The 25,488-nt window shown below is 36.5% G+C and overlaps 2 protein-coding genes across 6 annotated transcripts in view; one reads left to right on the top strand and one right to left on the bottom strand.

Moving 5' to 3' along the window:
- Positions 1 to 8,386, top strand: part of phactr2 (phosphatase and actin regulator 2) — a 53,203-nt gene extending 44,817 nt beyond the window's left edge. For all 5 annotated transcript variants that reach the window (XM_028469470.1, XM_028469465.1, XM_028469467.1 and 2 more), the window contains 6 exons: positions 693 to 849; positions 986 to 1,041; positions 1,328 to 1,389; positions 2,341 to 2,478; positions 4,240 to 4,316; positions 6,237 to 8,386. In XM_028469470.1, the coding sequence (XP_028325271.1) occupies positions 693 to 849; positions 986 to 1,041; positions 1,328 to 1,389; positions 2,341 to 2,478; positions 4,240 to 4,316; positions 6,237 to 6,252 (506 nt within the window). In that variant the 3' untranslated portion in view covers positions 6,253 to 8,386. The remainder of the gene's footprint in view (positions 1 to 692; positions 850 to 985; positions 1,042 to 1,327; positions 1,390 to 2,340; positions 2,479 to 4,239; positions 4,317 to 6,236) is intronic.
- An 11,909-nt stretch (positions 8,387 to 20,295) lies between these two features.
- On the bottom strand, positions 20,296 to 22,476 carry sf3b5 (splicing factor 3b, subunit 5). The gene is made up of 2 exons (XM_028469176.1): positions 22,376 to 22,476; positions 20,296 to 20,696 (listed from the first exon to the last, which is right to left on the bottom strand). The coding sequence occupies exon 2, from the start codon at positions 20,686 to 20,688 to the stop codon at positions 20,428 to 20,430; it is 261 nt and encodes an 86-aa protein (XP_028324977.1). The 5' UTR covers positions 20,689 to 20,696; positions 22,376 to 22,476; the 3' UTR covers positions 20,296 to 20,427.
- Between the last annotated feature and the right edge of the window lie 3,012 nt (positions 22,477 to 25,488).

Genomic DNA, 25,488 nt, shown 5'->3' with positions numbered 1-25,488 from the left:
CTTTATTTAATTTGGGAAAATCTTGGGGAATAATTTAAGGACAATTTTAGGACTTTGGAAAAATTAAGACTACTTAGAACAATAAAAAATAAAAAATGACTGCCGTCATGTGATATAGGCATGGAAAAACGTTGAGCCGTGGGAAAAAAAAGTGCAGTTTCATTGAATTTGTGTATTTTGAGACATCTACAACTGAATCAGTTAGTGATTTACACAATTAGTCACGTTTTCTCCAAATTGGGAGGTTTAAAGGGCTCGATTTGGCCCCCGGGCCTTGAGTTTGACATACAGTGTGTGCTCTAGTGGCTGAAGTTTGCGAGTAATCACGTACTGTTGAAGACACACAAACCCTGAGGATGTAAAGACTTGTAAAACCTGTGGAGAATCCCTTTAAGAACATTTCTGTTTGATTTTTATTTGTTAATTTAAAAAACGTGGTTACAGTTCTGATTTTGGTTTAGAACGTCACTTGTCAATTGTTTTAAAAGGGCAGCTCACACTGCAGCTATAAAGCCATTACTTACTTGCAATGTCGGCACTATATCAACTTTTTTTTGGTGTTTACCTCTAAAACTCTGCACATTTGACCTTTATATCTTAATGTATAAATATGCACTAAACACATTTGAAATTGTTTTATTTTTTGCACATGTTGTTTTCACACCTTCAGGCCGTTTGCATCTTTGTTTTAGGCTCACTGGCCATTAAAATCCGCAGGCGGGACACCTTGAACATAAAGCTGGGAAACAGACCAAGCAAAAGAGAGCTGGAGGAGAAAAACATCCTTCCACGGAGCTCGGAGACGGAGAGACACGAGCTACGGCAGCAGATAGGCTCCAAACTAGTCAGGTACACACACCTACACAGCCTTGTTTATTACTGACAACAAGAAAATAGAAAAAAATGATCATTTTAACTGTTTTTTTTTTTATCAAGTTGATTTTTTAAATCCTGTTTTATCTGCAAACTTTTGATGATTATTTAGGCGCCTGAGCCAGAGACCGACCACAGAGGAGCTGGAGCAGAGAAACATCCTGAAACGTAAGTTTGAAAACCCAGCTGTGATGACATCATGAGACGCCTGTTTATTTACCTCTAATGCTCACCAGTTGTTCATTCTGACACAATTGTGCAACAGTCCAAACATTGCATTTTTATTCTTATCTTTGATGTGGAACCAATAACAATAAATAATCTGATCATAGAGTGCAACACACACACACACACACACACACATCCAATGTTGTTGTTTTTTTTTTACTGGTATTTATTTTATTTTCAAAGTGTAAAATTAAACCATTCATCTGTTGGGTTTTTTTCCTCACAGAAAAGAATGAAGCTGAGGAGCAAGAAGCCAAACAGGAGATCAAACGGAGACTCTCTAGAAAGGTATAGTACAAAGATCCACCACACTCGGACATGTTAGAGGGGACATAGAAGGGCTATATTTAGCTGTTATTATGTTTTCCTCATGTCTCATGTCATGAGTCATGAGAGGAAGTAGAGGAACAGCTGTGTGTGGAGACAAGTCCACCTAGTGGCCATCGCTGGAACTGACTGGTTGCGTTTGAAAAGACTTCAGGCCACACCTCTGTTTGTTTTTCTCTTCTAACGTTTAATTTTTGCTTTTAGAAACAGAAAATGGAAAAGAAAAATAATTTTTTTTCAAGTTTTGTTCATCCTTTCTTGACCGTTGCCTTGAAAAATGCCTTGAATTTCAATTTTTTTCATTTTATAATGAAAATCAAATAACCTATTTTTAAAAAAACAAATTTTAATACTGTTTTCTGGACAGAAAATCCCAAGACCAAAACATACACTGACTGTTTTTGTTTAACCCAAACGGGTCAAATCCAGTCCTTTAGAGCATTTAATTCGGCCCGCGGGAGAAAGTAAAAATGGCAGAAAAAACATGTATCATTGTGTAAATTACAAAATAATTCAGTTGTAGATATCTCAGCCCCTCCAAATATACATGGATATAAATCTACAAATTTCCCACACTTATATAACATGATGGCAGTGAAAAAACTTTTCAAAATCCTGCAAATTTCCTCAAATTATTCTACAAAATAAATAACAGTTGTTCATAATATCAAGGAAATATAAGTTAATGTAGGTTTTAGGTCTTTTAATGCTTGGATGTTGTCAGTCTCTGATATACTTTGTGGAATTTATTGAAAACTAGGGCACATTAATGTTAAAATTGCTTTTTCCCCCCACCTAAACCTGTGGCCCACTTGAGATCATACTGGGCTGTATATGGCCCCTCAAATGAGTTTGACACACCTGTTTTAACCCTTACAGATGTTTTGTGTGTGTGTGTGTGTGTGTGTGTAGCTTAGTGTGAGGCCTACAGTAGCTGAGCTGGTCGCTCGGCGGATCCTGCGCTTTAACGAGTACGTGGAAGTTACAGATGCCAAAGATTACGACCGGCGAGCAGACAAGCCCTGGACTCGACTCACACCTGCTGACAAGGTGCGGCAACATAAATTCATAATTTCTAGTTTTCATTCATGATTAAAAACATTCCCATTTTCATGCACGTCGAACGTCATAATATGACAATTTGACCATGTTTGTTTAGACAATAGTCACTTGTTTTTATGTTGTCGAGTAATGCAACTCTCGTTGTCCAAACTTAAGTTGAGGATTTTATTAATTATTATTAACAGTAAGCACTATTATGCATTCACCACCTCACTAAGAATCCTAATGTTTGGACAGTAAAAGGAAAATGGACAAAAGGAATACAAAGCTGAAATAGTAACAATAGGATGACATGTATGGAGGAAACCTGCACAAATGAAAAATAAATGAATAACTAAATAACTGTGAAAAATAAGCAAAAGAAAAATTTAAAATCATATACAAATGAATAAATATAAGTGGAGAAAATACACAAGTACAAAAATGCAAAAATAAACGGGTATTGTCCAAAAATGGAATATAGTTTTATGAACATAAGTGGAAATAAAAAAATAAATTGTATTTCTATTTTATTTTTTACATTTATTAATGTAATAATTTATTGTATACATTTAAAAATATTTTTATTTCATTTTTATTTTTTATTCACTTATTTTTAAATTTTGGCAGGTTTGGGTCCCACGCAACAAAATATAAATTTTTATTTATCGATCTATATATTACATACAATTTTTTTTTTTATTTTTGCATTTATTTATTCATTTAAAAAGCAGGTTTGGTCCTCCATAGACATGACTTTGTAATATATTAAAGCTGTTTATTTGACCTTTAACAAACTCTCCCTCCTATTAAATCCATCCTGCTGCTGGCAGCGACACAAGCCTTTTTAAATGAAATGATACAATAACACAAACCTAACTATTAAAACACTAAACATCCACTCGCCCTTTTGTTTATGTGTGTGAGACAACGTTTAAAATATGTTTCCTTTCCTTACTTTTCACCTAATTTTGATATAAATGTGTTTAATGCAACTTGAAACACGTGTTATTTCATTTATAAACACTTCTGCCCCCTGCTGCTGATGTTTAGAACTGCATAGCTAATACAGTAATACAGGGTGTTTCAATCTTGGGGTCGGGACCCCGTGTGGGGTCACCTGGAGTTTAAATGGGATTGCCTGCATTGTCTAGTGAATGATAAAAAAAAAATAATAATAATTGATAATTACTGATTTTTAAATTATTATTCTTTTTCACATTAAAACACAATCTTAAACAACTGTATTTTCTACTTTTACTTTGCCATATTTAAATCTAGTTCAAATAAAATGCAGTAAAAAAAATAAATAAATAAAAAAAACTTGTCATTGATCCTGGCTATACTGAATTTGTAATACAGTTTAACAAATATGATAAAAACAAACAAATTCTAGAAAAGAATGGGAAATTCTTGATATCAAAATGGGGTCACGATCCAAAAAAGGTTGGGAACTACTGCACTAATGAAATACAACTGAACATTTTTGAAAGGTTCAAAACAGTTTTTAAAGATACATGTTTGCTCAGGCAAAGCTTTTAATTTGCATTGGATTGTTTAGTTTAAGAAAATTCAAGAAAATGCAGAGAACAATATCGGCATGGATTGTTTTTTTTATTATTATTATTTGTTTTTACACCAGAACGGGCAACAGTAGGCTGGAGATGGTTTGGTTTGATATGCAAAGGTGTAGCTGGGCTTGTATTTTGTATTTTTATTGCTCTGTGTGCGCGCGCGTGTGTGTGTGCGTGTGTGTGTTGTTTCCCGTAGGCTGCCATTCGTAAAGAGCTCAATGAGTTTAAGAGCCGGGAGATGGAGGTCCACGAGGACAGCAAACAGTTTACCAGGTACTCACGCAGTCGATTGCTTCCACCAATTAACCTGAAATCTGCAGCCTCATTCCTATTTTATCACCCATTTATTACCTCCTACTGATCAATTTTCTGTTATTCCGCTTCCCTGATGCTGCTCGTCTTGTTATACAACAGGCTCGGCTGATAAAGTGCTGATAAAGCGCTGGTGTTACTGTTTGTATGTTATTAGATTTTGGTGACACGGGTTAAAAGGCAGAACAGGGAGGGAGAGAAAATAGAAAATTACTGAAATTCATTCAACTGTAGTCGCTTATTAGTTAGTGGGATAAACTGCCATTTGGGAAATGTGACTCAAACAAAAGTATTCCTTCTTTTTGAAACATTTGGTGTGATGAATCAGTAAAAAATGGGTTGTTTTTTGTTGTTTTTTTAAGACTTGCCAGTGATGACGCGTTCACACCAAACGCATCAAAAGCGTCAGGTTTACATTTTCAATATATGGTGGACGCGCTTTTAGGAGCGTCGAGAGGTCCCGCTGCGTGCCCCCCCTCTCGTGTGCGGCGCGTTTTGAAGCTTTACGTGTGGCGGATGCCGCATCTTTTGAGATTTCAAGCTTTTGACGTGTGTCCGGCGCCTTCAATGCGGCCAACGCTACAGTTAGGATTGTTGAACTTTTGGGGTATATTGCGGCACGTCAACCAATCAGGAGCTTTCCCCCACCGTGACGTATTCAGAATAATAGAATAATGAGGAAGAAAACACTACCCGGAGGTGGAGACAGATGGACAGGCACTCCTGCTGGCATAGAGCGCCTGTAGTTGGTGTCCTGGTAGGAGATGCGAGCACCAATGCAGGTCAGCAGGTCGTCAAACTTGGCACGGGAAAGACGGAAGTAGCCCCGAAAGCGACTCTCGTCCGAGCGCAGCTCTGGTGAATCCAGAAACGGCTCCGAGGCGCAAATAAAGCCAAGCCGCTCTCTGGATAATGTAGAACCGATGAACAGGCGTCGGAGGTGGCGTTTTCAGCAAGGAACTTTATTCTCCATTAAACCACACTTCTCTATATACATCACAGTGCACACACTGCGTCACACCAAAATACATCCGACCAGAAACACAGACTTCTCAACATATTAATGTTCCACCACTTCACAGTCACTGGGTGAATTATGAACGTAACTGATCGCCACAATATCATCCATTGTATGAACACCACCGGCAACAGAGAAGCCCCTCCCCTCAACGCGCTCCCTTCCCAACTTGTTTGGACGCACGTCCAGCTGGTGACAAGCGTCTGATTCATTGAGCACAAGCGTCCAACTACGAGCGTGAGGCACGATTTTGACGCCCGAAACGCATCTGGTGTGAACGCAGCATGAGGGACAAGTTTACAGTTGGATTCAGTGTCGAAATAAACTCATAATGAAAATGATCCTGAGTCTTTCCAGTTTTCCCAGATTATCATTTCTCTTTAAATTGTCATTACTTGACATTTGAAAGGAGAAGTTAGAAAAAAGTTAGAAAAGTTAGAAAAAAAAAATATTGATTAATTAAATGTTAAAGGGCAAATCTCCCATTTTACTGCAAACGTGGTGCTTTAAAAGTTAACTTCAAAGTAATGAGCTCGTAATCTAATTTTAAAGGTCACTGGCTTTGATGAAGCATGAAATGTGCAGTAAACACTATTTTATTATTTGTGTTTTACTCACTGTGAAGGTGACCCAAATTGAAATAACACACTTTTGGACAAATTCCTTATGTCTGAATAGATAAAAGCTGCTGGAGCAATAAAAAAAAAAAAGATATATAAGTTCAGAGTTCAAAATGCCGCTGGAAAGTTTGTTTTCATCTCCACTGTAAACACCCTTATTGATATTGTTGGAAAAGTTTTGTCTCCAGCAGCTTTGAAAATTGCACAACCAGGTGTTAAAAATGTTTCTGTGTCTGTTTCCAGGTTCCATCGGCCTTGAACTCATTCCTGCTCCTTGGACGTCAGCACTACAGACCCCCCCCCCCACCCCCCACCACCACCCCCTCCAATACGGTGGTTGTATTGGTTAGTCAGCAGACGAGACAAAAAACATAGTTCTTCTCCATCCCATCGCATTATCTACAGCAAGGCCAATCTAGAGCCAGGGAGCACTTTTTGGCCTGAGTCATGTAAAGACTGAAACCTTTGCACAAATCTCTGTTCCATACCCAGCTGTGCTGTATGTAGTGCTTCATTTATTTATTGATTCTTACATAATTGTGTTTTTTTTCTCTCTGTCGGTCTAATAATAGGCCACAGAAATAGGAAATGATCGCCTGTATTGTGTGCGTTACAGTTTTAGTCTTTATTATGAGCCAAGGTGTGCCTCGTCATAAACTGACAAATGGCAAAATGTGCACATCCTGTTTAAACAGGAAATGAAGAGGCTGAATGTGTTCAGAAAGATGTGCCACTAGAGGGCGTTATATCATAGGAGGTGGATGATGGGGATGATGATGATGATGATGATAATGATGATGGTGATGGTTTGTGTGCAAATGAACAATTATCCCTGGGTAATTCCAGCAAGATTCTTTTTGTCTTTTTTTTTTAATATGTTACGGTTTCATTTATTCAGACAACTGTTCCTCAGGAAATCCACTTTGATCTCCTGACATTTTTTAACTGACAACTGCCAGTTTTCAGACGTCTGCTGATCGCTTTGGTGTTTCCTTTGATGTTTCTTTTGATGTTTCCTTTGAAGTTTCCTTGATATCTGTGTAGTAATTCCAGGAAGCTTCTTTTTGTCTTCTTTACTCTGTAGAAATCAAAGAAACATCAAAGTAAACATCAAAGCGATCAGCAAACTCCTCTGAAGAAGACTCAGTCGTCAGTCGAAAACATCTCAGGAGATCAAAGTGAAATTTCCTAAGGAACAGTTGTCTGAATAAATGAAACCTTAACGTATTAATCAACCCTGGGTGTTTCTTGTGTTTTTTTTTTTTTTTTTTTTTGGGAATCCATGCTGTATCTGAGGGAACTATTACGCCGTAGAGTTTTAATCGTGATCAAAAGCTTTTCCCGCTCTGTCCGTTCCGAGTCTCACTTCCTGATTGATTCACGATAATTATCTACACTGTGTGTTCCGTTTTGAGTTGGGAAAAGCTTTCTCTTTTCAAATGAGGTGAGCTTTTTGATCTACCTACACTGGTTTGTATCAGGGTTTGTGGCAAAGGAGGAACAGGGAGTTTTATTTAATCAAATAGGTAGTTTAATATGACGTTTGATATGAAATTTTAAGAAAATCAACGTTGGAGAACCAAAGCTTTCAATTAATTGACTATACTTTTACTTTTTAATGTACAATCAGTTAGAGCGCAATTTCATGTTATATTTATAGGCCAAGTAATGTCATCTGACGCTTCAAACAAGCTCCGCCCCCGTCCCGCCTTTTTACACCTAAACCTTGACATGCACCTTATGATAATTTCCACCTATTGTTGTTTAAATCTTTAACTTACTCCCACAACAGAAGCTGAATTCATATGCTTTTTGATTATGTTTTTTTATTTTATTCACTTTTTTTTTAGGGCGAAACCAATTGACACAATGTATAGAATAATATATTGCATTCAAGAAGGCTTGTACAGTAATAGATTGGGTTTATTTTGTTGATATATTGTCAGAATGATTTACCATTCTCCCCTCCACATGTTGGTCTCAGTGTAAAATCGGTTCTTTTTCTTCCATATTTGACTGAGTTTTAGTCATTCTCTATTTCCATTAGTCCAAGTTGTACAGTGATGTAAAACCACTAACAGTATTCATCATCCATGTCAATGTTGTTGTATATTGATAGTATATTATATATTTTGTACAGAATGTATATCAAGCATGTGCATACAATGATAGCTGTTTTATTACCGCGAGGATGCAACATGACGTGAATGTTTTAAGCTGTTTTTATTATTTCCTTTCTCGTGTTGTCTTGTTTTTGAACGACCTCCAAATTCACTGCTTTATATTTGTGTTGCTTCTGAGCTGCGTAGCAAAGCACACAAAGGATAAAAGGAAAACTGATAGGCAAAAAAAAGATCAACTGTTTCCAGTTATTTTGTACAAAACCAACTGTTTAGTCTGCACACCGAAGAAAAATAATATAATTTCCCATCCCTGAGAATGATGGAAAGTAAATTTATTCAAAGCCAAAAAAAAATGCACAAAACAAATCCAAAAACACACACAAATGACAGTAAAATATACAAAATAACGGAGAAAAACAGGAACATTTCATTGTTGTTTTGCTCTTTTGCTTTTCTTATCACTTTTTATTTATATTTCATTACTATTATTTCATTTTGCTATCCTTGTTCTTGTCTTATTGCCTCTATATTTATTGTTGCACCATTCTACCTAAACAAATTCCTTTTATTGTGTAAAAGCTATACTCGGCAATAAAACTGATTCTGATCATGAAAAGGACTCTAAAAAAATACAAAAATTAAAGGACACAAAGTGACATTACTAAAATAAAAAATTAAAAAACGCACACAAAATAACTCCAAAATGTACATTACAAAAGAAAAAGAAAAGCACAATGACAAAAATACAGGAAATTACTCCAAAAACACACAAAGCAAGAAATGAGTTGAAAATGACAACAAAAACACACAGAAACTTGGTAGAATAGAATATAGTTTATTGCCATATATACTTTCCTCTATGGATGCTCTGATCGATCATTATTCTAAATTCTGACATGAATGTTGATAATGTGGCCCTCAGATCTGACAAAAATCACATTTTTGTCGCCCCAGTTGTGATAAAAACTTTCCCATCTCTACTGTAGAACCTTACAAACAGCAAGTTTTGTCATGTTAATATTTTAGAACATTTTAACACTAAGTTTGAACTGTAATAATTAGTATTACAGTCATGATAGTTTGTTAATTATTAAAGCTATCATTCCTCGCTAATATATGAATGCCTTAAGGTGGAATCTAATGCTAGTGATGAATTAAACAACAAATGTTCTCACACCTATCACTGCTGAAAGATGACGAAGACGTTTCTGTAGTTAGTTCTTCATTGGTTTGATGGTCAATAATAGCCATCTGGACCAACTTTGGCTTTAATATTGAAGAAAGACTTCATATAATCCTCCAGTTTCAGACAATTTTGTGTGAAACCAAATTAGTCCATGTTTATGAGGAAACAAATGTTCCTGTAAACCTGTTAAACGCTGCAGTCTGTTTCACTGCATTATTATTGGTCTATTTAGCATTGATTCCACGAGAACTGCTCTTCAACTTTATTTCCTGCCTGCTGCGCTTCATTTGTAACTCTTTTTTTTTTTTTTTTGTCATATTCACCTCTTTGTGAAATTGTTTACATTTGATGTAATGTGGGTAATTATTACTTTCAGGCTGGATCCAAAATCCAAACCATAACTGGTGCCAGTGTAAAGTCTCATCAGTCGCTTTTGTGATTTTAATTTTAATTTATCTCTATCTCTCTTCTATGGACCATTCAGTAATTTTCCAGAGATTTGATTGTCAGCTTTTTAATTTTTAGTCTTACAATGTAATAACTGTCCAAGAAAAACAGCTTCCCCTCTTTACTGTAAGGTTCACATAAACCTTCTTTAAAGTAGAAGATGTAATGTATTATATCCCACACATATACAGATATATTACCTTGTAATTGTGTATAGTGTTTTCTGTTTTGTATATAAAGAATCACTTAAAGTCATCTTTGTTGTTGTTGAGCTTTTTCCTGAAGGAAATCTAGGAATTTCATACTGTAGTAATATTTATTCTCATATTAATGTGGTGTAGAGCAAAGAGGAGTGACACTGTTTTAAAATAAGTGCATCTCATCGACAGTAGGTTTTTGTTGTTCTTATTAGAGTGTTTTATAGGTTATTTAAATGGCACTCTAAAGCACAAGAGTTAAACTCAAGGCCCGGGGGCCAAATCGGGCCCTGAACGCGACGCTTAAAGGCACACCACAGACTTTGTGACCTAAAGAGTTGACGCTTTTAAATGATTCCTCAGGTCAATATCCATCGCTTGACAGTATCAATGCTCTGAGCGGGGCTTCCCTCTTGAATTACCGACCATGTAAGTTCGTTGTTGGCCAGGTCACATGACCTGCAGAATGCCTGGAGAACGTTTCACTTTACGGCAGTCACGTGACCACAGGCTCTGATATACTCATGGAGCTAAGGCCTTTGCTATTATTTTTCACTTAAGTGGTGCTTTTTGGTCACTCCATCACTTTATTGCTCCAGTGACGCGATGACCAGTGAACAGTGTGTGTGTGTATGTGTAGAAGCGGCATTCTGCAGGTCTGATCACTTCTTTTCCTTCTTCTCCGGCCGTACGTTTACAACACTTATCATAGACATCTCCACTTTTATGGTTTGGGGTGCCGGAATCCAGTACTCGAGGGCCGGATTCCTGATACTTTTAGATGTGTCCCTGCTCCAACACACCTCGTTGAAACCAATGTGTTGTCATCAAGCTCTGTAGAAGCATGACAACGAGCCATTCAGTTGATTCAGGTGTGTTGGAGCAGGGAGACATCCAGGTGAGGTTCAAGCCTCACCTGGGCCGTCACTGTGGGATGTAGAGCAAGTCCCTTAACCCCGAACTGCTCCCCAGGCGCCACAAAAAAGGCTGCCCACTGCTCCTCAGGGATGGGTTAAATGCAGAGGACAAATTCCATGTATGTGATAACATTACATGGCCAATTAAAGGCGAAAGCCCCGATTTAATAGAAAGCCCCCCGATTTAAAAGTCTCAGGAATTCAGCCCTCGAAGACTGGAGTCTGGCACCCCTGGTTTAAATGATCAAGTCACGGAGTTTCTAAAGGATGAGTTCACTCAGAATGTAGGCTTATTCAAAAAGTTAAACGCTTTAATTTTGCCCCGATAATTTGAGGAAGTGTAGTACAGCCCTCTGCTGCAGCCGTCTCACTGTAGCGGGAGAGAACAGGAAGGAGCTGCAGCCGTGGCTCTACAGACAGTGAAGGATGGAGGGGGTTGTCGCTTGAAGTCGCTTAAAAAGTTCAAGTCACGTCACTTGAGGGGGGATAATTTCAGGTTGCATCATTTACATTGATTTGAATGTAATCTAATTACTTCAGTCGCGTTAGGTGTGAACGCACCTTCAGGCATTTCGCGCAAGCGACAGATTCCTACTGACAAAAAACTTTCTGTGCGGAGTTTGCATGTTCACCCTGTGATTATGTGGGTTTCTTATTGTCAGTCAGTCTGGTTTCCCAAATGATAAAATCATTTACGTATGTAAGTGACTGATCCGATGGCTCAAGTCGACTATTCACTCTACTTCATTACTTTGGTTTTAAATGTGTTGCACAATGAAAACCAATCATTTATTCTTAGTTTTAAATTTCACATTGTATGTTGTTTTTTTTACAGAAATAATCTCTCCTGGATTGAACCCCCGGCTGCTAAAAATGCTGAAAAATGTGTCCAGCCACCATGGGAGATCCATGTATAGCTTCCTCTGCAATGATTACGTGCTAATTAGTTTAACCAAAGGATTTTAATTTATATTTCACAAATTTCAAAGGCCAGCATGCACTAATGTAAAAATGTGTTCAAAAATCTCCAATATCAACATTTATGCCAGGCCCAGCAATTAGAATCATAACTGATCTGAGCATTAATTAATACACGGATGGGGGGGAGGGTTTTGTCTTTTTCTGTCTTGGTTGGTTTTGTCATTTTGGTGTGTTTTTTGAGTCGTTAGGTGCATGTGTATTTGTTGTTTTATGTCTTCTTGGGTAATTTTGTGTATTTTTCTATCATTTTCAGCATTTTATCGTGGATTTGTGCATTTTTGGGCTCACTTTCTGTATTTTTGTTCTTGTTTTCTGCATTTTTGGGCTCACTTTCTGTATTTTTGTTCTTGTTTTGTGCATTTTCCTGTATTTTTGATGATTTGCGTCTTTTGAGCTGTTCTGTAATGTGCTGTTGTGTTTTTTTGTGTGTTTTCATAGTCATTTTGTTTGTTTAAGTGGTTGTTGTGTCTGTCTTTGTTGTCTTTTCGTGTTTTATGAGTCATTCTGTGTTTTGGGGAATTTTTGTGCATGTACTTTGTGCATTTTGCTGTCACATTCTGTGTTTTGGGAGTTATTTTGTGTATGATGTTGGGCTATATATTCTTTTTAACTTCTTGAAATACATTTTTTGGGGATTTGTTTTGGGGGACACACAAAAGGTCTATCTTTAGTTAAAATTTGTCAAAATCTATTATTTTAACGTTATCCTGTAAACAGGCAAACAAATATAGGTGAAACAGGTGAAAGTGTAACCTTTTTGGCAGATATAAAAAGGCACAGAATGCATGTATAATTTAAACTGAACTCTCCACGCATGCCTCTGTAATTAGTTTCATGAAGCATCTACAGTAAATGAGTTCTAGGATTAAAAAAGCATTGGGATCTGTGGAGCCGCGTTCTTCCTTTATGATGGAGTCACACCTGTGTTGCACAGCGCACACTGACCTCAGTGGCAGTGCAGGCGTAAATCCTGCGTTTTGATTGGGCTATATCTCATTCCCTGACTTCCAACAGACGTGATAAGTAGGTTTTGCAGAGTGAAGATTGACAGCAAGGTTAAAGAAGCAGCAGTTGCTCCATCTGTGGCACATTGACTCAAATTATCGTGCACACACACACACACACACACACACACATATTGTACACACACCAAGGCTCAAGCCCTTTTAATCCAGGCTTCAGCCATTGCTTTTGGTAACCACATATAACACAACTTGAACCTATTGCAGCCAATGCAGTTTTGTACAAATACTTTGTACATTTTAATAATGTAAGCAGAATTTACAAGTAAAAAATGCATCATCGCCAAAGCAGATCTCGTCGTGTTGTGCAAACAAGGCCAGAAGCAGTTAAAAAAAACAACAACTAGAAAACAATAAACAAAACTGTGATCATAGTTGGATATTTGCAGTTTTCTGGATCAATGATCCTCATCATTGCACTGTAATAATTCACACTTAAAAGGCTTGGAAGATTCCTATTCCCATTGATAAACATGCAGTAGATTCAAATGTTTGGGTTGGGAAGTCTATTCCGAACAGAGAAATGAATTTTTGAAACCCCTTCCAAAATTTAATGGAATCTTTCATGGCCAAGGGCAGGGGTGTCAAACTCATTTTAGTTCAGGAGCCAAATATGGAACAGTTTGATCTCAAGAGGGCCACAGATTTTATGCAGGAAAACGAGTAATTTCAACATTATTGTGCCCTAGTTTGCACTTCTACGTATAGGTTCCAGTGGTTTGGTTCTTTTCATGTTTCTGTGCAATGTCTGGAGGGTTCTGCTGGAAAGAGAGAGCTCTCCATTAGCCACCAGTAACTTACTACAATTTTACAAAGGCTTATGAAATGTCAGGTTTCTGCTGCTCCGCTCTCACTCTGTTTAACACGTGTTAAAGAAATAAATAGGATTGCAAGTGCAAAAATGAGATTTGTGCCTAAAATAATCATATTTTTGTTCCACTGCAAGCTGAAGATGGATGAGCAGAGACTGGGAGGAAAGGAAAGGAAAGCGTGCGCAGGTGTGGGTGTTAGAAAAGCAGTGGGTGAAGTTTTTAGTGGAATAGATAGATAAAACCAGTGGGTGGCCGCCAGCAAAGATAATTAAACGTGGGGCGCTTTTCTATTTGAGGACAGTGAATGTTCTTCCTGGACCTTTGCTGCCTTGGCAGAGCTCTGGTGTTTTCATCAGAGCAAATAGCAGAGCTGAAGGAGCAGATGGACAAGGAAGGGCCGAGTGGTGATTAAGAAGGGCTCAGCGTGTCAGACACTTCACCAATGCAACTTCAGCTCTCATACAGTATGTGAACTGAAAAGGTCCAAAGGGTTTGACATTGGATTAATGGAAATAATTCCACAGAGATGAAAGTGTGAAGAAATGTATCGATTGGCAGAGATGTTCACACTGGCCTCGGTTTTCTGTTGAGCTGCAGTTGTATTAGCAGATAATATGTACTGTAAATAGATTATATGTTAAGGTTTCTTTTATTCAGACAACTTTCCCCGATGCAGTCATTTTTAATCTCAAATTGTTAAAAGTATTTTCCCAAATTCTGCTATTTTCTTAAAAATTACCACTAAATCAATTAAATTGAAAGTGAAAATATTGCACAGGCTGAAATCTTTCACTTATTGCTTTGATTTGATCAGTACCGTACAGATCTTATTTATTTATACGAGGAAGTGCAAACTAAAGCACAATAATGATTCAATCACTCATTTTCACTCTTCGACCCACTGAAGATAAACTGCTCTGTATTTGCCCCCTGAACTAAAATGAGTTTGACGTTAAGGTCGCTTTGATGTTCCCTTGATGACAACCCTGTGTTAAAGTTGCTTTGATGTTTCCTTGACTTCCCCATAACATTTCCAGCAAGTTATTTTCTTCATCTTTTTGAAAATCTATGTTAAGGTTTCATTTATTCAGACAACTGTTCTTGAGGACATTTACTTTGATCTCCTGACACGATCAGCAGATGCCTCTGAAGAATACTGGCAGTTGACAGTCGAAACATCTCAGGAGATCAAAGGACATTTAGTGAAGTACATTTATCTGAATAAGTGAAACCTTAACACAGGGGTGTCAAACGTGTTATAGTTCAGGGGCCAAATACGGAGCAGTTTGTCTTCAGTGGGCTGAAGGGAGAAAATTAGTAATTCAATCATTATTGTGCTCTAGTTTGCACTTCCACGTATAAATCAATGATGAAATGTGTACGGTACTGATCATATCAAAGCAATAAGTGAAATATATCAGTCCCTGCAGTATCTTTACTTTCAATTTATTTGATTTTGTGACCAACTTTTATGTAATTTGAAGAAATTTGCAGAATTTGGGAAAAATTCAAAGTTCTTTTAAGAATTTCAGATAAAAAATGACTGCCATGTGATATAAGCGTTGGGGAAAATGGAATTTCATTGACTTTGTGTATTAATTTGGAGATATTTATAACTGAATTAGTTGAATTCTCTGACTTTTTTGGTTTCTGCTGCCGGATTTTGCCCCCGGGCCTTGACTTTGACACGTACTATGCCTTTTAACATATTTTTCAACAAAAAAAAAAAAAAAAGACAAAAAGAACTTTCTGGTTTCAAATAGAGCTGAAATCCTGCAGTGAATAAAAAACAATAGTTTGTATTCACCACCTCAACAGCTGGTGCAGGATTACTGCAGATGAGGTGAGGAAAAACTCCTCTTTATTGTCCAGTAACGATGAGCAAAGTGCTGCATCAAAAGTTACCAGGAGAAAAATGACAATCAAAAACTTTGTTTAGTGACGAGTGGACTTCAAAGTATTCCAACACTTGGTAAATAAATGTGTGTTTAGATGCAGTCAGAAGCTTGAGGCTTTTTTTTTTTTTTTAAAACATCCTGCCTACCAACAGTTTTTATGTTGCTGAAATGTGTTAAGGAAGAGGAAGATGAGATCATCTGATGCTGTTGCTACGGCGCTGCAGGGGGGCCGTCTGGCAAACATGATGAGGTATTTGAGTTCATTCTGAAGGACTCCAGCAGGAATAAACAGGACATGACATGCTGTGTCTGCAGCATCAATAAAACATGTTGTTATACAAGGATTTCAGTCTGAAATGTGAGGAAAATGAGCTTGAAATTGACAATATACTGAATTTGCTGCAAAATGGTTACAGAATGTTTACATTAAGCACTACATAGAGCAGGGATCTATCACCGCGGATACGGGATTGTACGTATCTGATCCGAGGGCCACATGATTAATATACATGTCAGAATTTAGAATAATTATCAATCAGATCATTAATACAGGAGGTGTAAAGTGTTCTGTCTTTTGTTTTTTGTCTTTGTGGTTTTGATGTTTTGTCAGTTTTTGGTCATTTTGGTGTTTTTGTTGTTTTTGTTATTTGTAGTTTTGTTTTGTGTATTTTTTTGTCATTTTCTGCATTACTGTTGTCAATTTGTGCATTTATGAGGTCATTTTCTGTATTTTTGTTGTTGTTTTCTGTATTTTCCTGTCATTTTGTGCAATTTTGTCAACAGTTCCTGTGTCTTTGGAGCTATTCTGTAATGTGTTGTTGTTTTGTGTTTTTTTTTTTCAAGTGATTTTTGTCTCTGTCTTTGTTGTCATTTTATTTTTTTACAAGTCATTTTGCTTATTTTTGTGTACTTTGTGCATTATGTCGGGCTTCATATTCCATACAACTTCTTGCATTACAATTTTCATAGATTTGCTTTGGGGGCTGCAAAACAATTAGACAGAGGAGTGAGGGCCACATGTGGCCCCCGGGCCACCAGTTGCCTATGTGTTCGATAGAGGGATGTTTAGCAGAGCCAGGTTAAAGGATGTGAAAGTGGAAAATCTGCAGATTTGTTTCAATAGATCTGAAAACGAAAAAGCAGAACACAGTTAATGAGGAGAACAGGTGAAGGGGTGTGTGTGTGCGTGTGTGTGCGTGTGTGTGTGTGTGGCCATGCTTCAACTTGGCAGTGCTGTTACCTCTTGGAGTGAGAACAGATGGCAAGGACTTACCCCTTCACACACACACACACACACACACACACACACACACACACACACACACACACACAAACTTCCTTGGCACCCACTGACAAGTCTTCCAATGCAGCAATGACTCATGTAATATATGGCATCATCGTCCAAGCATGTCTTGTGTGTGTGTGTGTGTGTGTGTGTCTTTGTGACAAACCCTTTCAAGTCACGCATCGATGACTTCTGCTGCCTTCAGTCCATAATAGACTCCAAATGTGCGTTTTACACACCTTTAAACTCACTCTTTGATACCATCTATAAGGTGGAATAAAGGGAAGAGATTTTTGGGGCCAAACCATGAAGTCAGAAAAACGATGGTCCATTGTTCTATGAATCTGTGATAATCACATTTATTTAATTATCCTAATAATATCCACAGTTATCCAGGAAGTTTATTCATATTTGGGACATATACTCATCTTAAAAATGTAAATCTTTTTTTTTAATCAGAAATAAAATGGGTCAAAAGTGACCAAAGATGTAGGATTTTAAAAACCACAGAAATTGATTAAATATTGCAAATTAGAGACAGAAAAAGGGATTGAAAAAGAGGATTCAAAGTCTTAATATTGGCTTAAAATTGGCAGAAAAAAACTGGCAAACTGGGTTTATAAGTGCTGAAAATGTCTTGGAAGTGGAATATATGTGCAGAAAAAGCATTGAAACTTGAGAAGTGATAGAAATGGGAACAATGTAGCAAAAAATACGTTAAAAGGAGTAAAAATATGGCAAGAAAAAAATTATGAAAAATAGGTTGAAATATGTCAAGTTTGGTGTAGTTGCAGAAAAAGGGGAAACAAAATAAGCTCAAATTGTTCAAAAAAATAGCTTCTTGAAGTAGACATTTGTTATCAGGCATGTTGCTTCCCTGGTATTCAAGTAAACATCCACCTCATCCTATTATAACACACTATCACTGACAGATTACTGGCTGTAGGGACATTAAAAACACCATGTTTTCAAGGCTCAAGGCACATGTAACTGAAGTGCTCTCATATGTGTAGGTGGACAATTGTTCATGTGTGTGAATCCTTGTTTAATGCATGTGTGGAGGTGGAGAGCGTGTAGGAAGAAAACAATTAGTTGCATCTCCAAGGCTAAACAAGTGTCTAAAACTACAGATATGCACTGTGTAATAACACATAGGGGGAGGAGGGAGGTTGTGAGTATACAACTTGCCCATGTTGTGTGCATTTCAACCTAATGGTATGTGTCAGTGATTCTCAACTGGTGGGTCGGGACCCAAAAGTGGGTCACGGGACTTATACTGGGTGGGTCGAGGACAGCAGGTCAAAAATAAAAAAAAAAACTTAATATCTCTCATGTTGTACTCGTCTTTTATTTTGACGAGGCATGCTGTGAAATGCATGTTACACAGGAAAATATATAGATTTATTTTTCTATAATGCAAGAAAGTTCTGCGTGTCCGTGGAGGTAATATCTCCCCGACGCAGTGTCTGATCGACCTGAAACTTTGTGAACAGCTTGTGCATACCCCGAGTGTGTGCATCCGTAATTTTGGAGTAATTTGGTCATTCCAAAACCAATTTCAAACCAATTTGAAATGACCAATCCAAAACATTGTTTTAGAACACTGGCGATATCATCAACAGTGATGTCATCAGAGTTCCAATCAGAATGTTCTCACTGATGATGTCATCAGAGTTCCAATCATTTTAACTGATGATGTCATCAGCAGTGATGACATCATCATTGGCAAAATGTGGATCCCAGGTAGAGACCAATTGGGATTAGAACCCCTGGTATATGTTATACATTGTAATCTGATAAAACACAGAGAAAACACTTAGACTGAAATAACAGAACAACAAATAAAATCCCAGGCATTGAACTCACAACCCTGAGCATACGAACCCCAAATATTACCTCTGTCCTATACATGATGTCTGGAATAAAAGCAAATGATCCCAAACTGTGGAAAATGTATGTGAGGGTGATGTCATACAAAATTTAAAAAATAAATAAAAAATCTATAATATCAAAGTGTTGATTAACTTAGACATTAGCAGCATTTTGACATTTCACATTTCCATTCCAGAGTTGGAAAAGTGTGTATTCTTTTCATCTTTGTTGCACCTAAACTTTATCAAAACCTGAAAACTAGCTAAACTTTACGCTGCAAGCTAATGATGTTAGCGTGAAAAATGAGTGCACGAACACTTTGTTTTAACCTGTATGTGGGTATGTTACAGCCTGTTATGTAACAACAACACAAATTGTTATTTTTTTTTTCTAAATATTAAAACGTAGATGTAATAACTGGTCAATTATGTAACAAAAATTCTGAGCCTGAAATGTGATAACATTTTTTTTTTTAATATATCCCAAAATGTTACAACTGGTCAATAATAACAAGACGATGAGGCCAAAATGTAAAAACTTTTTTTTTATTACATTAAGGGGCTGGAAAAATATTTTTGTGTTAATAGTGTAATCATTTTATGACATTATGGAGTGATGTAAGCCTTTTAATCCATAAATTATTGACTCTCTCTGATCTAATAGAACCATATAGTTTTTACTCTCATCATCTTGTTACAATTTTGACCATTTTGGATTTTATATAATTTTTAAAAAATAATAATTTGACTCTTGTTACATTTTGTGCTCTAACAGGGTAATTTGCATGTTCTCCCAATTTTTATTTTCAGTTTCCACCTCAGTGCATGGTGTTTACAGTTGAACCGCGCCTATATTCTGGGTTATATTCTACTCAATGAATTGAGTGCAAGAGTGAATAGATGTTAAATGTACAGGATGGATCCGACATCCCGTACAAAGTATATAAATAGTTTTACACCTGATGTGAACTGGTAAAGTCACCAGCAGAACCTGCACAGTAAGGCAGTGATTCCACACCAGGAGTGCATGTTAACACTTCGGTTTCTAGTTCATGAAGTTCATTTCTTAATCATATAAAAAGATGTTTTGAAATATTATACATACATATGGACTAGAGATTTTTTTTCCTTCCAATTCTCCTGATGCATCTCTTCATGCGATACTCCGAAAGTGCCCAAAATGTGAAGAATATATGAATAAAGGTCTTAGATTTCAAGTTAATGTTACTGTAGACGTAGTTAAGGAAAGGCTAAAATATAAATAGCATTTAATGAGAATGAAAGCAGCACTTTGGATGAGGAGGTACTATAGTGATCAGGCTTCATTATTTTTTAACTTTTAATTGTTTCACAAATTAAATTTTTAAACTCTATTGTAACTTTTTTACCGATGTAGCTCGTTTGTTTTTAAGACCGTCTTCTATCATTTATGAATGAATGTTTGACAGTGCACTGTTTTATACTACAAATGGCAAATGAACTGAAGTAAAACATGATTATTCTGCTCCAACCTACGAAGCATCAATGGGTTTTATGAGAAATGATCATACAAATGCAGCAAAGTACAGGTAAAAACATGTTTTTTTTATTTAAAGCAACAAAGCTTAAATTAGGAACACAACCTTTGCACAATTATGGAAAAAGCAATAACGTGTGGAAAAAAAACTCCAAACACCAGCTGCTGGTCCCAGAACTCTAAGCATCATCGGGCTTGTCTGCTGGTGGTCCGCACGGCTGAAGCATCTTCTCCATCAGGTTGAAGCGGACGCGGGCTTTGCTCTCGTTCTCAGCGATGGAGAAATAGTTGAGCAGATCAAAGTGTCCCATGTAGGAGCAGTAAGAGTCTCTGTGCTGGTTCACCAGCCACTCCCATTTACTGGTGTCGGCGTGTCCAGTGCCGATGTATTTGGACTGAAGATGCTCCAGCTGGCTGTGGATGTTGTAGCGGTCCGTCATTGTCGTGGCTGTAAACAGGAGAGAAAAAGCAAAGCAATTAGCACTAATAAGAAAAAGACTGCTTAGCTATAACTAGACGTGAGACGCTCTGATTAATTACCACTTCGTAAGTCATGCCGTTTGTGACAGATATGCCAATTAGCAGCAACAATACGCAGCTAACTAGACGTCGAAGAAGTCTGTTAGATTTGATTCACTTCAATGATGGACAAAAGGTTAAATTAAATAGATATAATGATGGAAAATTCTCAGCTTTAAAAAATCCACAGGAATTTTATTAAGACTAAACCTGAGCGATATATTGATTTTTTTTTTTAAAAAAAAGATTAATTAAAGTTTTTTGTTGTGGACGATTTAAAAAATAAATAATTAGACTTTTTTCTTCGCTTGCGAAGGCACACTTTTTAGTTTTTGTCCAAACATTTGTAAAAGTTATACTCTTATTCTGCACATCAACCAAAATGTGACGCTTGATCATGTATTCAGGGATGCAGGTGGCACTGTTTAGTAAGTTTAATACAAGTCTTAAGTTTGCACTTTATTCATCTCTGTGTCGGGAATTGATTTACTATTTATTTGTATACAACATGCTATTTTAGTCAAGAAAGAGGTTTTAAACAAAGTGCAATATATAGCTGTTAGAGAAATATAAAGATTTTGAGTTTTCATGCCATGTAGCCCTGTAAGTTGTGGCACTGTTTTAAAAATGTCATTTTTTATTTTCCAGGTTAAGTATTGAGAAAAGTCTTTGTTCATGTGTTTGACAATGGTGCAGTTAATAAAGTCAATAGCCATATCTCTAATTCAGACACAGATTGCTAATCTGTGCAATGTTTTGAACAATACTCACACTTTAAGCTTTAAGTTGAATTAATAAACAATAATCGTCACAGTCTGGCTGGAGTCAACAGTATATCGTCTATAAGTATCCTATTGTATATCAAAAAATACAGAACACCCACATCCACTTCCTTATTTAATGAATTTAAACTGTATATTAAATCCCTAAAATGTATTGAGTCCAAACAGCCAAAAACCTTTAAACAATTTTTTTTTTAAATGATCTTAAATCTACTATCTATTATGGTTAATTTAGTTGTTTCTGCTTTCCCTTGTTTTAATCTTTGAAATCTGTTTATTCTTTATTATCCGTACATTTTATGTTGTATATTATGGATCTATTCTATAATTAAGGCGTCTGTTAGTGTTAAATCTTGCATTATATTATTTGTCTACTTCCTTGTTTTCGATATATCGGGTAGATCGCCAATGCTACGCATGTAAATATCTGTATCCTTTATTCTTTTTATATTTCTGTAAAGCTTATTTTATTGTATTGTTTATTTATCTTCATTTTTTACTGCACTTTATCTGACGTGAGCTGCTATGACGGTACATTTCCCACTATCTATCTATCTAAATTAAACGTGATAAATGAATATATTTATTAAAAAAATATCGTCGATCAGCTAGTTAATAGTCATTATCCAAAATTACCAATTAATGTAAAACTATATAACAGTACACTTGATGTAACTCATGCGTGCCAGCCAGCTAATTGTTTGCTAGTCGTGCTAATTGCTAATAGCCAACAGAATGTCCAAAACCGCAGTTTAAACGTCACATATTTGCCAAGTTTGTTGTTTTTCTGTGAACAAATTAATTTTAAACGAACAAAATGACTCACCTGTATCACAAAGTTGGGTGAAAATGTAGGTAAAAGGCACATAAAGCTCCGCTGCGAACACACAACAGTCTGAGGGTAGAGTCCGACAATGCAAACGGGGCCGGGTGAGAACGGGAATCACAGAATTTTTCGTTCCGCTTTGGCAACAGTATAGTTCCGTTTATTGTCAAGCGGATACAATGTTGTATTTTATAATGACAATAATAGTCTTAAATATTCACTTGCAGACAAATATTTAGGAAATATCAGTGCAGGCTTTAATACCCATTTCTTTTGTTGCTTTTGGTTTATATTACTATATTACTATATATATTATATATATATATATATATATATATATATATATATATATATTTTATTTTTATTTTTTAATCTTGATTGTAAAACACTTTTGCTGCTTGTTCAAACAGATATTTAAGCATCTACATGAGTTTTATCAGATTAATGTTCAGACATGATGTAAATGTTGAATTAATCTGTGGGTTTGAATACCCATTCCACTGTTCTGTTCCAGTGTTGTTGATTCCTGTTTTATGTTCTTTAGATGTGACTTTTTTTTTTTTTATCAGTGTTTGTTCAGATCTAACCACTTTTAGTGTTTGTAGCTGTAGTTGTTTGCTGTGTTGTTGAACTGTGGCAGTGTAATCACTGTGAGCAGTGAACATATTCTTTTGGAGCAATTGTGTCAAAGTGTTTTCTGTTTAATGGCGACATTTTTATACAACACTCCAATCGTGTTGACTGAACCACAACCCAGGAAGGATTTTACGGCCATCTAAATGTGTGTGTGTGTGTGTGTGTGTGTGTGTTTTGTTTTTTTTTTCCAGCACCAGTTTTGTGCAAGAGCTCATTTAGTGTGAGTCAGAATTTTAAGCAGCAAATTTCCGTTTGGTTTCCTGTAGATTATGCAAAAAAAAAAAAAAAAAACATGGATCCGAGAGTAATTTGTTGCTTGGTAACAATTGATATCACGGGTCTGATTTTATCTCATAACATGGAAATCATTAAGCAGACAAAAGGGATTCATTCAGCGAATCAGAAATAATGAGACTCAGTCTAAGCATGACTAACCACTATCTCTAAGTAAAATGTATCATCATCACCCTTTGGTTTTGTTACTGTAACTTTGAGGTTATTTTTTGTTCATTACATTTTCTTTGTTTCTTTTCTATTTCCACCTTTGAGCCTATAGCTCAGTGTTTTTCAACCTAGGTGCCAGGACCCCATGTGGGGTCGCCCGAAATGTCTAGTAATTGGTTAAAAAACAGGTAAGAATGATTTAAAATGGTATTTTTAAAGTTTTTTTTTTTTTTTCAATTATTATCATTTTTCAAATACACTTTACACAATAAGTATCAAGTAACTGTATCCTACTTTCTCAAATATAAATCTCATTAAAATGAAATGCAGTATAAAATATCTGATGTAAGTCACGGAAGAGGATTAGGGCCGATTTTGATGGAGATGTTTTTTTTTTTGGGTAAATCAGGAATAAATTTGAAATTGTGAGAATAAAGTTGAAATATTATGTCAAGATTAAAGTCGAAAAGATGAGATTAAAGTCAAAATTTTGAAAATAAACTTGAAATGCGCATCGGGATAAAAGTCGAAGGTCTGCTAGTAAAGTCAAATCTACTACAGTTTTTGGCAATATCTTTTGAAAGAATTTGAAGAGATGTTGTCAATAACTGTAGATTTGACTTGCCGTGTTTATGAGCTATAAGAGAAATATTCTCTTTGTTATTAAACCCAAATTTGAAGCATAGTTGAATGCATTTATCGATAAACAGCATTTTGTGGACGGCCGTGATAATTTCAACTTTAATCTTGACATTTTGACTTTATTCTTGATTTTGATTATTTTGAACGTGTCTATTAGTACGGTTGACAACCCCCGGTGCTATTGGTATGGTTACCGAAGTACAAGTACGTAGCGTATTAGGGTTAGGATTAGGAGTAGGTTAGGTTTAGTCTTAGTCACGTGACCTAAACTGGCCAAATAGGGGCGCTGCGTATGGATAGAAAGTCGGTATGTTGATACGGCAACATTAAGGATAGACAATGCCAATTATTTTCTCCAAAAAAAAAAATCAGCCCTAATCTGCTTCTGTACTTTGTGAAATACTAATATCCTGGCTAATCTCACACTTTAATAAACATGATCAAAAACTAATTCTAGAACAATATCTCTGGGATCACCAAAACATGAACCCCATGACTCTTTTATTAGCCCATACCAAAGCTATCAGGTGAGTAAACCTAGATTAGAATGTGTCCCTTTCATTGGTTTTAAAGATAAAGAACATCCAAAACACATATTTGTTTGCAGCAGAAACAGATTTATTTTTCTTTGTCTCTGCTCCTGCTGTGCAGGAAAAAGAAATTACAGCAGTAAATCCTCAGCACAATTTCTCAAGTGATTTAATTCAAAGCGAATGGGTTGACATAACATCTCACTGATGTTTGATAAGTCCCTGCTTTTAAATCAAGGGCTTGAACAAAGATACTCCACAGGGGACGCGAGCTCCAATCACTTTGCTTCCCCTGGGGATGCTCTCACAGTCTTTTGATCTTCTTTGTAGCTTAAATCATCCTGTTAAAAAAAATGTGTCTTTCTACACAGCTGTAATAAACCAGTAGAATCCATTTATCCACAGGCACCATGGAGGTCCACAGGGATGGAGTTAGAGCCGTGTTCTTGATAGCTCTGCTTTGCAGACACTACTGAGAGTGGGGTCAACACAGTGTGTCACATAGCAGAGATGTGATGCTGTCTTTATCTTAGTAGACTGAGAAAAACTGCAGTGGTCAGAGGATACCACATGAGGCTTTAAATACATTTTTTGGAGTTGGATGCTTGTGAGAGTAAAACTTTGTGGTCAATGGAGGATGAGGATTCCAACTGGAGTGTCTGTGCCAGGGGTGAAAGTAAAAGAGCTGCAGAAGGATGAAAAAATGTGATATTTTCATTCGAAGTAAATATACTGAAGGCTACTGACGCACAAAGAGACTTGATTATGAGCTCTGTGTATTGTTGTTCAGCTGTGTCCATTACTCATTTGCTTTAATGTATACCTTTCATAATTGAGCTAAATTTGTCTTTATTAGGAAAT

Source organism: Gouania willdenowi, chromosome 15 (assembly GCF_900634775.1).
Source record: "Gouania willdenowi chromosome 15, fGouWil2.1, whole genome shotgun sequence".
NCBI lineage: Eukaryota > Metazoa > Chordata > Actinopteri > Blenniiformes > Gobiesocidae > Gouania > Gouania willdenowi.
Note: the sequence above shows the minus strand (reverse complement) of the source record. Positions and strands in the feature narration are given on the sequence as shown.

Excerpts from the sequence above, each read along its gene's own strand:
- sf3b5 (XM_028469176.1), bottom strand. The coding sequence starts at position 20,688 with ATGACGGACCGCTACAACATCCACAGCCAGCTGGAGCATCTTCAGTCC.